General features: G+C 47.6%; 1 protein-coding gene across 1 annotated transcript in view; it reads left to right on the forward strand.

Moving 5' to 3' along the window:
• HMCN2 (hemicentin 2) overlaps window positions 1–15,324 on the forward strand; it is a 190,529-nt gene that overhangs the window by 72,715 nt on the left and 102,490 nt on the right. Inside the window, 7 exon segments of the mRNA XM_006834988.1 lie at window positions 3,142–3,324; window positions 4,445–4,540; window positions 4,847–4,974; window positions 6,133–6,277; window positions 8,545–8,657; window positions 8,788–8,947; window positions 10,800–10,965. Coding sequence (XP_006835051.1) covers window positions 3,142–3,324; window positions 4,445–4,540; window positions 4,847–4,974; window positions 6,133–6,277; window positions 8,545–8,657; window positions 8,788–8,947; window positions 10,800–10,965 — 991 coding nt within the window.

Consider the following 15,324-nt stretch of genomic DNA (forward strand, 5'->3'; position numbering starts at 1 on the left):
TTTAAATTTTGAGGAGATCTGTGTGCATGCATAGTAGAACCCTCCAGGGGTTGGGGGGGGGGTGTCCACTCACTCAAGCACCTCCTCTAGTCACCAGAATGGAGGTGTACAGCGAGAGACCAATGAACAGATACCAAAAAGAAAAGAATGTCCACACCTTTATCTCTGCGGTTCTGTGAGGCATCCTTGGTTGCTCTGATTCTTCTCCTGCTCGATCTCACCCAAGATGGCAGCTCCGTGAACAGGTGAGCATCTTAAATTAGAAAGCAGTGGATTTCTTGCTTCTGCTACAAATTCCCCTAGCTGCAAGTCTTCCAACCTTTTAAATATTCCTTTATGTGTAGTTCAGAGTTCTGAGACAATCCCCTGAGCCTGCTTGTTCCAGTATTCTGTGTTGTTGATGGAGCTCCTCACCGCACTTCCACCCGATCTGCCATCTTGTTTGTTCTCCTGGGCCTCAGTTTCTTATCTGTACAATGAGAGGGTTGGGTAGATCAGAGGGTCTTTTCTGAGCAAGGAAGCTGAGTCCAGCATTTGGGTTGCTTTGGGGCTTACCCAGGCAAGAGATAGGGAGAGGGGGATGGCTGGAGTACACCTGGAGGAGGCAGGCCTGTATCTGGTGACTGAGCACCTGGATCTTAGCATCAGCCAGACTGGCCCTGCTCTACTGTGGACTTGGGCCGACTCCTTAGTCTCTCTGCTCTTCATTTTCCTCATCTGTGAAATGGGGATTGTGAGAATATCCACTTTAGGGATTACATTTCAAATGCTGAATGAAATCGTTTCTTAAAACACTTGTCCCCATGCCTTTAACTTAGTTGTTGTTAAGTGCTGTTGAATTGGTTCCGACCCATAGCAACCCTGTAAGGGTTTCCGAGGATTGGCTGGTGAGCTTGAACTGTGGACCCTGTGGTTCAAACCAACTTTGTAGTCCAACTCATTAACCCACGGCACCACACCAGGACTCCTTTTACTTAGTAGGTATCCCAAATGCTGCCCTTCATGCCTCTATTTCACTGTTCCTTTTCAGGGGGTAGGTTCAAGAACGGAAGTGGACTTCAAAGGATCCCAGACTTAGGAGACAAAGATGGGTTGTCTGGGGTCTGAGATGAGGAAAGGGGACAAGTAGCAGTCTGCGGCTGGGTGAAGGAGAGGAGGTACAGGGTGAAGCTGGGTGAGGCAGACTGTCTTGGTACCTGGCCCTGGGGCTCATTCTCAGCACTGCTCAGGAAAGGAGACAAGGGGGGGGCAAAGCTGTCCTTCTGGGGGCAGAGCTCTCTCAGCAGGACCCATGACCCTGTCTGGGGCAAGCCTGGAGATAAAGCTTCCTGAGATTCTGCCAGATTTATGAGAAAGGAAGAGGCGTGCGGGTGGTGTCTGAGGTTCGGTCCAAGACTGTCTTCCTTCTTGCAGTAATTTTCCAAGTTGTGTTTATATCTCCCTGGAACTTCCCTAATCCCTAAAACCAAGAGGGGATTATGATGTCATGATTTGGATGGGCCAGGGAGATTTTTGGAGAAAGATGGAAAGAACAAAGAGACGGAGGGTGTTTTTCCACGTTGCTGGATTACAAGTGTTAAATACAGGTTGGGGACCTCCCTGGTGAGTGGGTCTGGGGACAGGGACCTGTGGACAGTGCCAGGAGCTGTGGTATGGGCCTGTCTTGGGGTGGACCTACCTATGTTATGCAAATAACAAGACATTTAGTAAATAGGTTTGGAAGAAACAGCACATTTTGTTAACAGGAATTATTTTTGGTAAAGGGTGTGAGATTTGGAACGTGTGGGGTAAGTAGGGAAATTTCCACCTCTTGTGTGCTGTTAGGAGCCCTGATGGTACAGTGGGTTAAGCATTGTGCTTCTTAATGAAAAGTCATCTTTTTGAACTCACTAGCTACTCGGGGAGAACGATGTGGCAGTCTGCTTCAGTAAAGATTTATAGTCCTGGGAACCCTGTGAGGCATGTCTCCTCTGTCCTGTAGGGTCACTAGTAATTGTAATGGACTCAGCAGCAGTGGAGTCTGGTTTTGTGTATTGTTGGAAATTTTTATAACTCAGGTGACCAGGGTGGTCCTGTTATGATGCAGTTATTAATATGCCTCCTTTTAACTCGTGGAGAATCACTGAGTGGTGCAAACCATTGAAATGTTCAGCAGTTAACCAAAAGGTTAGAGGTTTGAGTCCCCATGAGAAGTGTATCGGAAGAAATGTCTGATTTGCTTCTAAAAACTCTGCCATTGAAAGCCCTGTGGAGCACAGTTTACTCTGACACATATGAGGGCACCGTGAGTTGGAATCAGCTCCATGACAACACCTACTCATGAGCGTGTCTGTTGGGACCCTAAATTATAAGATCACATTATTGGTAAATAAGCATGTTTTACAGCAAGTGAGTGTAGAGAGAGTACAAAACCCATGGCCACCAAGTTAATTCCAACTCATCTTGACCTGACGTAGGGTTTCCAAGACTGTAAATCTTCATAGGAACAGAAGCTTCATCTTTTGCCCATGGAGCAGCTGGTGGGTTTGAACCACCAACCTTGCAGTTAGCAGCCCAGTGCCTTAGAGAAGAGTACAGATGACCTATAACCTCCCCACAAGTTTAGTCTTTCTGTTAGAGTTGCTTAAGCCCTGTGCCTTGTTCTCCATTTGAGAGGAAGTTCCCTGTGAGCAGGGAGGTGGAGGTGGTGAGGTAGGCAGGGGAGGAGAGTCAGGGGCAGTGGGGCTCACCTCCAGCCTCCATGTGGGTCCCAATCTGTCCAGCCAAGGTCAGGATCAAAGGCAGCAACATGCATATGCTTATGGCTGCTGCGTGTCAAATAGCCCCATGAGGTGGGCTTCTTGGGCAGGAGGTGTTGCAGCCAAGAGTGGGCTTGCAGTTAGGGAAGACCCCTCCCCTACAGTTAGGGGTACACAGCGTCCACCTGGTGGCGTCCACCACCCAGCTGTGCCCTCATCTATCAGAGCTCTCTAGCGCATGGAGCCAGCCAAGCTCTGATTGGACCTGGAGTCCTGGACAGGGGTCAACCCCTCAGGCTCACAAGTGTGATGCTGAAAGAGGAGAGCCTCCATGGTTGGAAGGGGAGCAGAGGGTAAGCGGGCATCTGGAACAGTTCCCAGGTGACCAGTCACTTATCTGCAGATGCACCCCGGCTGATGGAGCTGCCACGGGATGTTACCGTGGAGCTGGGGAGAAGCGCCCTCCTGGTGTGCCGGGCCACAGGCCGCCCACCCCCAACAGTCACCTGGCACAGAAGAGATGGTCAGCCGCTAGGGCGTGGCAGCCGGACTGGGCAGTCAGATCCAGGAGTGCTATTCTTTGAAAGTAAGAGATCTGGACTATGGGAGGGTTGACAGGGAGACGCTACTGCTTCTGACCCTTTCACCCGGGCCTGGAGCGGGATGCTGACCTCCAGCACTGACCAGGGTCAGGCTGCCATGCCATCATGTATTGACTGTGTTAGCCTGGCCAAGTTCTTCCTATGCTCGGAACCTGCTGATAATGCTACCTATCACCTGGCATTCCCAACAGTCCCAATTCTAGGTGGCTGTGTGGGGCTACATGAGGTAACATGCAGTAGGCAGACAGCACAGTCCCGACGAATACTCCATGTTAGCTGCTGCTCCTACCACTGAGCAACTGCTGCCGCTGCTTCTCCGACCGTAGCACTTCTCCCGTTACCACTGCTTCTGCCACTCATTCTGTTTCTGCTGCTGTTGCTGCTACGGCTGCTGGAGCTATTCATCGGCCACTAGTTCTACTGCTGCGTCTTCTCCTACTACGAGTATTACTACACGTCTTCTCCTACTACGAGTATTACTACACGTCTTCTCCTACTACGAGTATTACGACCACTCCTGCTATGATTACTGCTCCCACTGCCACACTACTACTACTGCAGCTACTGTTTCTACTGCCACCAATGCCAGTCCTTCCACCACTGCTCTTACGAGCACCTACACTACTATTACTACGAACACCCCCCAACTACAACTGCTGCTGCTGCGTCTACTTCTTCAATGATTACTGCTGCTACTATTTCTCCCAATGAGTGCATCTACCACTGGCGCTTTCTTCTTCTATGATGACCACTGCTCTACTTATACCACTATTTCATCCTACTGCTTGCCCGGTGATGGGTGCTTTATCCAGTCCAGGTCAGGTAAATGATTCCCATTCTACAGATGAACAAGCTGAGTCCTTCTCATATTTCCATGGCCCAACCCTATCCCCTGGTCCTTCTTCTCTCTGCCATCCCAGACTGTCTACCTGGACTCTGCAGGGCCAGGCTATTTAGACTGTCAGCTAACCTCAGGTGTGATCTTTGCCCTAGGGTGCAGCCTAAGGGACTCCCAGAGGTTGTGCTAAGGGCCTTCCCCACATCCTGGAGAGCTGGAGGTTGGTGAGGGCTGGAGCCAGGGCATGCCTCTTTCCTCTCTTTCAGAAGTAGCCTCTGAAGACCAGACCTCATATATCTGTGAAGCTCGAAATGTTTTTGGGAAGGTGCAGGCAGAGGCCCAGCTCATTGTCACCGGACATGGTTCGCTGGTGGAATGGGAGAGGCAGGGGAAGCAGGGGGTGGGGTGGGGTGCAGAGTGGGTGCTTCCTAGGAGCAGCCTGGTTACAAGATCCCTAGGGATCTTATCCTTTGGAACAGATGGGTTCATGCCAAGCTCTTCAAGTGGAACCCTGTATCCCATCTCCTGCAAAGTGTCTGGGGGCCCTTTGACCCTTTAGGATCTCAATCCTGATGTGCCCACAAGATTGGCACAGGGGGCGGGTGGCTCTGCCCCCTGAAGATACTACACACGGCATCCAGTATGGCTGACACCATCTCTCTCCACAGCTGCCCCGCAGATTGCCAGCAGTGCCTCCAAGGTCCGAGTCCTAGAGGGGCAGCCCGTGTCTCTGCCATGTATCATCCTTGCAGGGAGGCCCCTTCCAGAGAGGCGCTGGCTGAAAGCTGGCCAGCCTGTGAGTGCTGGGCCCCTGAGGGATAGTGGACAGTGCTCCTGAGGATGGAGAGGCTGTTCACATTCACACCTCAGCCTCTGCTTTGCTGGTCCTCCTTTTTGGAATTCCCTACATCTGTCTCACATGCCTGTCTGACCAGACAATTGACTGGGCCCCAGATGAGCTTTCCCACAGCTGTGCTTTAGCACATGCTGTTCCTGCCAATCATGAACACCTTTCCCGGTTATTTCTGCCTGTCCTACAACAACAGCAGCAATGGAAGTAGAGCACTGGATAGTGAGGACACAGAAGCCAGTGCTGGGCACATGCCTGTGTGGTTTTCTAGCCTTCAGTCCTTACAGCTTACGTGGGAAGAGGGGTCTGTTTTTTCTCCCCATTTCACAGATGTGTACACTGAAGCTTAGCAAGGTTAAGTGACATGCTCAAGATCACATGGCTAGTTAGTGCCCAAGCTAGGACTGGAACCCAGGTCTGCTGACTCCATAGCACACACTTTAAAACCCAAAGCAGGAATCCGTATACCCCTGCCCAAGGGCTACATCCAGCCTCAGCCTGGGTGGGAAGGCTCTTTGGCTTTCTCCCCCAGGATGGACTGGCTGGAAATCCTTTACAGGGTTTGCCCCAGGGCCTGTCTGGGCTGGTGTTCCCCCACTTCACTCTACTCCTGATGTGGACAAGCTAGGGAGCTGCCCAGAGCCACTGTTTTCTTTTCTCTCTGGGATTCTATCTCCTGTGGTCCTGCTTTGCTCTGCTCCACACTGTTCCCTTCTCTGTTCTTCTTCTCAGTGGCCTCAGAGCCCTGGGCTCTAGCCCTGACTGACTAAAGGCTTTGGTCTCAAGTCCATATTTCCAGGAGAGACTCTAGTTGGCCTAGCTGGGCCAGGTGTCCAGTCAGGCCTGGTCCAGCCAACCATGCGAGAGGTGGGGCTAGGGGTGTACAGGTCCGAGGCCCACCAGCCCTGCAGGGTCTGTAAGGTGTGGACGAGTCTAAGATGAGGAGGGTCACATCCCCAATCCCTCAGCCTTCTCTGACTCCTGGCTTCTTGGCCTTGCCTGCTCCCTGCTAATCTGGAAGGCAGTTTGGTTTTCTGAGGGTTTGTCTCTCTTAGTTGGCTCCCAGGGGCCTGCAGTCCAAACTGTGCTTCCTACCTTCATCAGCTCCCATCTGGCAGCCGGCAATCTGTCCGAGCAGACGGTAGCCTCCACCTTGACCGGGTGCTGCAGGAGGATGCAGGGAGGTACCGCTGTGTACTCACCAACACGGCTGGCTCTCAGCAGCGGGACATGGAACTGGTGGTCCAGGGTGAGTCCCAGCCCCAGGATGGGGGTGAGATGGGATGGGAGAAAGTGTAGCAGGGAACTTGGTTTTAAAAAACTTTATATTAAAAAATTACACAAATAATACATATTCACCATAGAAAAATTAGAGATTTGAGCTTAAAAAACTGAAAAATAACTCATAATACTGCTTAGTAAGAATAACTAGATTTTCTATTTTAATGGGTTTCTTTTACATTTTATGCACATGTAATATATATATGGAGTCCTGGTGTGGTGCTGTAGTTTAATGCACTGGACTGCAAAGTTGGTTTGAACCACAAGCAGTTCAAGCTCATCAGCCGCTCCTTAGAAACTCTATGCAGGGTCCCTATAGGTTGAAACCTACTTGACAGCATTTAACAATAATATATACATATACATATATATACACACACATACCTAAACTTCCTGGTGTGGCACTCTAGGGTAAGCACTAGATTGTTAACATCAAGGTCGGTGGTTCAAACTCACCAGCTGCTCCTTGAAGACCCTATACAGGGTTCTATGAGTTGGAACCAACTGGAAGGCATTTAGCAACAACAACAATATATTTGTATATCTGTGTGTTTAAAAGGAGCCCTAATGGCTCCTGTAAAAATTTACAGCCTCAGAAACCCTGGTCAGGGTCGCTATGAGTCGGAACCGACTCCACGGCACACAACAACAACAACAAATGGCACTGTGGGGTAAGTGTTGGGCTGCTAACCACAAGGTCAGTGGTTCAAACCCACCAGCTATGCCTTAGGAGAAAGATGAGGCTGTCTGCTCTTGTAAAGGTTTATAGTCTCAGAAACCCTATACAGGGTCATTATGAGTCAGAATCAACTTGATGGCAATATATAAATAGGTTTGTACTTAACTGCTAATCTAAAGGTTGGTGATTCAAACCCACCCAGGAATACTGCAGAAGAAAGGTCTGGCCACCTGCTTCCGCAAAGATTACACCCATCATAACAACCCTGCGTACAACAGAATGGCATGATGCCTGGTCCTGTGCCATTCTTAGGATGACTATTTGGTGTGGATTGATTTTTGAATCATGGAGAGTGCACATTTTTAGGATATTTGGTCTAGTAGTTCTTCTACCCATAATATTTGAGGGTCCCTGCTCTCCTGCACTCTCCCAGCCTGGTGTTACTTTTTATTGTCAGATAAAAAGTAATTTGATGATAACTTCTAATGTAAGATGAGAAGTTTAAAATTAAGTTTGTTTATGTTTTATATTTTATCAACTATGATAATATCTTTTTTTCCCCATTCGTTGATTTCATAAAATCCCAAGGGGTGAACAGGAAGACTGTATCCATCCTCATTTTTCAGAAGAAGAGCCAGAGGTTAGAGAGCGGCTGGGTCTAGAACCTGGACATCCTTTCTTCTCAGAATCCCCATTAACAATCACAATAGAAGGTTGAGCACTTCCCATGTGCCAGCCCTCTGTTAGGTCCTGCATGACTTCTGACTTAAATCTTTAAAAAGTTTTAATAGACTTTGATTTTGAGAGCAGTTTTAGGTTTACAAAAACAATTGAACAAAAGTACAGAGTTCCCATCAGCCCTTTCTCCCCCTGCACAGATCATTTGATATAATTAATGACCCTGTATTGATACATTATTGTTAACTGATGTCCACCGCTCACACTCTTTGTGGTGTACAATTTTATGAGTTTTGACATATGCATAATGTCATGTATCCACCAGTGCAGTATCATGTGCAATAGTTTCATGATTCTAAACAAATTTCTTTTTCTCGCTGATTAATAAAAACACCACCGTATGGTGTTTTCACTTAAGTTTCATAATTACTATAAGAGGTAGACTTTTTACAGACATCACGTTTTGAAGTCAAGGAAATTGAGAGATGAGATAACTCACCAAGACCACATACCAGCAAATGACATGGCTGGGATGGACTCAGGCCTGTGCATCTGGATGTTGCATAGATTAGATTCGACACTTTTTAATTTCACTGTGTTCCATGAGCCCTCTTTTCTGTCATTTCTCATCTGTACATCCCCAACAGAGTGGGGAGAGAATTGGGAGATAATTTAGCTTTTTCACTGATCATGAAATATGGATACAAAAAGATTAAATAGTTTATGCGGAGTCCCAGAGCAAAGAAGTGACCCAGCTGATTCCCGATAGCAGGCGGCTCTCCTATTTGGGGCAATGAGTTTAACCATGGTCAGGCACTGGTAGCTGTAGATGCGATACCGTATTGATTCTCCTTTTGAAATTGGTTTGTTTTAAAAAGTGCCACCTAGAATCCAGCCCACTGCCACCCATCACATCACCAATGAAGGCGTTCCAGCTGCTCTTCCCTGCGTGGCCTTGGGAGTTCCCACCCCAACCATTACCTGGACCAAGGTAGGTGGAATCTGATACCAGTTAGGTATAATAACCAGATAGGTGGTCCCCAGTGCATCATGGGAAGGGAGTGGTGCAAGTTGCTGTGGGTGTAGCTGCTGTACTGATGGCATCTGTGGTTCTGCCCTAGGAAACCAATGCCCTGACCTCCAGGGATCCACACTACAATGTGAGTAAGGACGGCACTCTGGTCATCACCCGGCCGTCTGCCCAGGATACAGGGGCCTATGTCTGCACAGCTACCAATACTGTGGGCTTCTCCAGCCAGGAGATGTGGCTGTCTGTGAACAGTGAGTGATGGTGGCTCAGTGGGTGTGAAGGAGGAGGGATGGACAGCTCAACTTTACCTGTGTCTTCCTTGCACCCTGAGTATTTATGACTTCTAGCCAACCCTGTTTCAAATTCTTTTCCTCTGAAAGCACATAGACCAAGGATCTCTGCTTCAGAGCACTGTCCTAAGTGCCATGGGCGAACTTTTAACAGCAGTTCCAATCAGCCGTTTGTTACAAGGCCCTGCACTAGACCCCACCAATGTCCCTTCTCTCCTGGCAGCCCCCTCTCTCGCCTCTTTCTCCACTCTCTATTCCGTGGACTCTCCGGTCTCCTTTCATTTTCTTGACTGTTCCTTTCTGCTTTACTACCTTTGTACATTCAGTTCCTTCTTGTTGGAATGTCCAGCTAGCTCTTTAATCCAACAGATCATAGCTTTCCCTGATCTCCCTGCTGGTGTGTGGTCAAGTCACCTTGCTGTAAAAAATCTGAAAGTTCCCCTTCATAGCCCTTACCCCAGCTGTGAGTAAATAATAATTGCATCAAAAGCTGGTTGGTGCCAGTGTTCCCTCTGAGGACTGGGTACTCAGTAGCTATGTCAGGGATGAGTGAGCAAATACACAAGTCAATCTTTTCCATCCTACTCTCTTAGAGCCAGCATTTCTATCTTGCAACTCCCTCCCCCCGCTACACACAGGGTTTTGGCTCTGGCCAGTTTGATCTTTCCACAAACCCATACTCAACTCTACAGTTCTCCAGCTGTGCTGCATCCAGTCAGGGCTGCCTGCATATTTGCCATCCACTGGCCACAGCACACATAGCCTACCCCTCCCCAGGGCCTCCTTTTCGGACTGCCTTCAGCACTTATGCACCTCATTCTTCTCACCATTCTCCTGGCACTTAATCACACACTAACTTCTCTTGTGTTCATCCAGTGCAATATGCCAGGGAAAGAGTTCTAGAAATGATTAAGCAATATAATACAGAGAAAGCCAGTAGACGTGATACAGAAAACATCTAAAATCACAGGTGTTCAGAATATTTTTTTTTTTAAGGGAGAGACTCCCTCTCTGAATAAAAGACTCATGAATATATGGGGACAGGTGACATTGGATGGGTTTAATAGCCCCACTTGGCTGGTTTGTTCAATTATTGTTGTCAGACTTCAGTGTGCCGAGTAGAAGTTAGAGGGGTCTAAGGAAAGGGGAGTAGTAGCATCTGTTGTCAACAGCAATTTTCAGCTTAATACCAAAGAGATGCATCCACGGGTATTTATAAACCCTCTAGCGGGGTTTGGGAGTCCTGGTGTGGCGCTGTGGGTTAGTGCGCCAGACTGCAAAGTCGTTTGAACTGTAAGGTCGGTGGTTCAAGCTCACCAGCTGCTCCTTGGAAACCCTATACAGGGTCGCTATGGGTCAGAATCGACTCAACACCACTTGACAACAACAGCGGGGTTTGAGAGAACTAGAAATGGTTTGGATGATGGCATGGGAGTAAATGACATGGTCAAGAGGGAGGAAGGAGAGAGAGGAAAATGGAATCTTCTGCCAGGTCTCTGGGGAAGGTGCACTAGAATGAAGAGAAGCCAGAGGAAGACTTTGCAGCAAAAGAGACCATGCCAGGGTCATCAAAGAAAGATGTGTTTCCTAGGGAGAGTGGTGCTGGGGAGGTGGAAAGGAGGGGATTAAGTGAGAACCATTGGATCTGAGCCCCACGTGTAGCCTGCACCCTCCCTACTGTAATGGGGCTACAATGGCAGTCTGGGCCTCCTGAGGGTTACAGCAACACTTCTGTTTCCTTGGAAAGCTATTTGGGTCTCCTCCAGCTCTGCATCTTGCCCTGCTCACAACTCCTGCTTGCTTCCACTCACAGCCAAACCCAAGATTCATGTGAACGGGTCTCAAGGTATAGACAGGCCCCTGAGAGTCACGGCTAAAGCTGGTGAAGAGGTGACCCTGGACTGCAAGGCCCAAGGCTCCCCATCCCCACTGGTCACCTGGATGAAGAACTCTCACCCCATGTTGCTCATCCCAGACAGGTAACTAACTGAACGTTAGGATTTGGGGGATAACAGGCCTCAGGGCAACCAGTGACTAAGCACGTGTGTTGTTGGACCCTATGGGCCCTCCTAGTGAAGTGATCATTGGCTTACACAGACAGGCTGCTTATGTCCCTTAAAGTTCTCAGTGGCCCGTTAAGGGCTCCTGTGGATTCCTAGTGCAGAATCTCATTTACTCTGCTCATCAGCCCTGGTGATCTGAACTCACCTGGAGAGACCAAGGCACATAGAGGTGAGGTGAGTGGCTTGTGGTCCCACAGAGAAGAGAAAGCCAGGGTTGGGACGGAATCCTGACCTTTTGTGCCTACTGCTACGGACCTAGGTGTCTGGTGCCCAGGCGTTCTGACTCAGAGCTCCCTCACCCCTTCAGGCCCCTTCACTGCCTTGGGATCCTGGAGTGGGTGGTGAGTGAGGAGGCTGGCTTTGGGCACCTTTCAAAGCCAAGCCTTACCCCCCAGGCAGGTGTGTGGGATGGTGGTTCTGGTCAATGGAAGGGAAGCCCTTGACCTTGAGAAGCAATGGCAGCTCCAGCCAGTGACATCAGCCCTGGCAAGCTCTTTGAGAAGTTTCAGATCAAGCAAGTCTCGAAGCAGTCCCATTTCCCTTGCTGACACCCACACATGTGTCGAACATCTGTTTTCAAACATCTGTTTGGTGGGGCCTTTCCAAACCTTGAGCTAATACCTGTGCATCTCCAAGTGTGCCTAGAGGGCTGTGCCAACTGGGGGTCAGAGAGCTATGAGGACCCTGGGCTGGGTCTGCAGTGTTCTCCCACCATCTCTCTCCCACCGTCTCCCTCCCACATTGGTGTCGATGCTGAATCTGGTTTCGGGGGTGATGGGGGAAGTGTGGATGGGGCTTGCTGCTCTAAGTTGGATCCAGAAGCGCCTACATCTTTCCCCAGAAGGCCTGGTCCTGAATGCCGGGTGCTTGTTTATTTATGGCTTGTTACTGAAATGGGGAGCCACATTCCTATTTGTTCACCCCTCCTTATTGTGATGCGTTGATGGATCAACTGGGAGTCATAAATTAGTGAGAACCACTTTTGCAATCCTAGAATTTTGTTCTGTTCTGTCTCCCTTGCCCTCTCCACTTCTCACTGGCTTACATTTTTCTCTTGAGATTTATGAGATTCCGGGAGTTTATCTAAATAAGGAAGGAAAATATGCCTTGAATCAAGGAGAAGGAGGCCGTGGGTTAAGAGCTGAGACCTTGGAATTCATCAGACCACAGTATGAATTCACACTGGTTCCTTATTGGTTTTGTGTAGCCTCAGGCAGCTACTAGTCCTCTGGGCCTGTTTCTCTGTCTGTAAAGTGAACATTGTTTAAATATTGCTCTTGCACTACGTGGGGATTCAATGTGACAGATGGGCATCGTAAGTGCTCAAAAATGCTCCCTTTGATGCTAATTTCTTGACATTCACAAACGAAGACATCATTTCCACCTAAAAAAATCATCATCATCTTACTAGGATGGCTTGTTGTTGTTGTCAAGTCGGTTCTGACTCATAGCCACCCTGTATGGGGTTTTTGAGGAGCTGCTGGTGAGTTTGAACCACTGACTGCAGTTCAAACTGACCTTGTGGCCCAATACTTATCCTACAGTGCCATACCAGGACTCCACTAAAATTTAAAAAAAAAAAAAAAATCCACAACAAACAAGCAAAAAACAGAAAATAACAAATGCTGGGAAGGATGTGGGGCAATTGGAACCCTTATCCATTGCTGGTGGGAATGCAAAATGGTTCTGTCAATGTGGAAAACAACAAAATAGAACTTCCATATGACCCAGCAAGTCCACTCCTAAGTAGATTCTAAAACGACTTGAAAGCAGAGACTCAGAAAGGGACTTGTACACCAACAATAGCCAAAAGGTGGAAGCAACTGAAATGCCCATCAACAGATGAATGAATACACAAAACGTGGTCCATATATATAATGGACTACTACTCAGCAGGAGAAATGAAGTCTTTATACATGCTACAGTATGGCTGGAGCTTGAAGACATTATGCTGAGTGAAATAAGTTAATCACAAAAGGTCCAATAGTGTATGCTCTCGCTTACATAAAAGGACAAGAAAAAGCAAATACATAGAGACCAAAGTTTGTTAGTGGTTACCAGGGGCAGGAGAGAGATGGAAAAGGGAGTTAATGGTGATGGGAAAATTGCATTGATTAAGAGTAAGTTTGTACAGCTAATTACTGCAATTGCAGTCAATGCATTAACATCTATAAAAAGTTGATTTGGCAAAAGTTGGGTGATATATTTACAACCACATATACACACAGAGCTGATGCTGGTTCATTGGTTTAGAGGTTTAGGGTCCTGGTTTCATGGGACATCTGGTTAATCGGCCTAATAACATGTTTAGTGCTTCTGTTCTACCTCCTAGTATACTGTGTAGTGACTGGGGTCTTAAAAAGCTTGCAATTGACCATTCAAGTCACAATTGGTCTCAAGTCACCTGGAATAACAGAGGGAGGAGAGTCAGGACTAAGAAGAGGATATGGAATGTGTGTGTAATTGCCTCTATAAACAACTGTTTCCTTTGCCATGAGACCAAAAGAAGTAGATGATTCCCCGCTACCACTACTGAATACTCTGATCAAAGATTCTATAGAAGAATCCTGATCAAAATGGGAGAAAATGCAGAATAGAATTTTAAAGGATCAAAGACTCTAAACTTTCTAGAGACCTAGAAGGTAGGCGAATCCCTGGAACTATTGCCCTGAGATAAAACTTCACCCTTAAGTCAAAAGTATCCCTTGAAGTCTTCTTAAAACCAAATAATAGTTTAGTTTAACTAGTGAATATATCTGCCTTGAGCATTATGCTCTCTTAAGAACTATCTAAACTCCACTGCCATCAAGCTGATTCCAACTCATCTTGGTCCTGTATATGTTTTCTGAGACTGTGAATCTTTGTGTGAACAGATAGTCTCATCTTTATTCTTCAGAATGGCTAGTGAGTTTGAACCTTCCAGTTAACAGCCCAGTGCCATCAGGGCTCCTTAATAACTATATGGGATCAAATTGACAAGACCAACTGAAAAGATTAGATAAAACCTTAGAGGGTTGTGAGTTTATGCTAATGGGAAGGAACAACTCAGAAAAGGGGTGTGAGAAAGGTTACACAACTCCAAGAATGTAGTCACTGTCGCTAAATTCATAGAAACTGTTAAATTGGTGTCTTGTGCTTTCCTGTGTATATTCTCACAACGACGGAAAAATCATCAGCATCAGCTTATCTTATCGGTTATCTCATTTAATCCACGCCGACTCTTTTTTTCATTTAACAGCTTTATTGAGATTTAACTGACCATGTAACTCACCCACTTGAAGTATAGAAATGTATAGTTTTGGGTAGATTCACAGAGTCGTGCAACCATCACCGCATCAACTTTAGAACATTTTCATCACGCCCCTCTCAGAATCCATGTCTTCAACAGTCACTCCCCATTTCCTCCGCACCCCCAGCCTCTGGTCTGCTTTCTGTTGCTATGGATTTGCCTATTTTGGACATTTTATATCCATGGAATCATACAGTATCTGCATACAGTCTGACTGCTTTCACTTAGCCTCATGTCTTCAGGGTTCATTCATGTTGTAGAATGTATCAGAACATCATTAACTTTCTATGAATAATATTATCCCATTGTTTGGATACCGTAAATCAATTTATCCATTCATCTGTTGATGGCTACTTGGGTAGTTTCCACTTTGGGGCTACCATGTACCAGCCTCACTGACATTCGACTGCATTTTAAAATTCATTTGCCAAGTCTGGGATCCCTGCAGTTCTCAGGCTTCCTAATGTCCCACTAACAACTTCTCATACAGAACAAACATCAGTTACCTGTAGTTAGCGATTCAGTCAGAAAATGGAGTTAAAGAAGACACCCTGGAAAAGGTCACACCAAGTGGTGGAGGTGGGGTGAGGTGAGGGGTGGGGTGGGGAGTGGTGGTGGGTTTGTCAGTCTGCTGCTTCTCTGAGCAGATGAAGGCTCAGCCTCAAAGTTGCTGTTTTGGAAGCTAGAGGCAGGTGCGCTCCTGCTGGAAGGAGGAGGCCCCATTACACACCCCTCCTGTCCCTCCTGGGCTGGGGCTTGGGCCCAGCATGCTTGTCAAACTGCCTCCACATCTGCTGTGTCAAGGGCCACAGTTTGGAGGGGTCCCTTCCTCTGTACCTGGAAGACCCGCGCCTGCTCTGTGGCTGCCCTGAAGAGTCTGCCTTTCCTAGGTTCTGTGCTCGCTGCAGCTAGTCACCAGCAGAAACCTAAGATGCGGTTTCTTAAATACTTCACAGTAGTTCTGTGGCGAAGTCAGCATTGAGAAA

Source organism: Chrysochloris asiatica, unplaced genomic scaffold, assembly GCF_000296735.1.
Source record: "Chrysochloris asiatica unplaced genomic scaffold, ChrAsi1.0 scaffold00014, whole genome shotgun sequence".
Lineage (NCBI taxonomy): Eukaryota > Metazoa > Chordata > Mammalia > Afrosoricida > Chrysochloridae > Chrysochloris > Chrysochloris asiatica.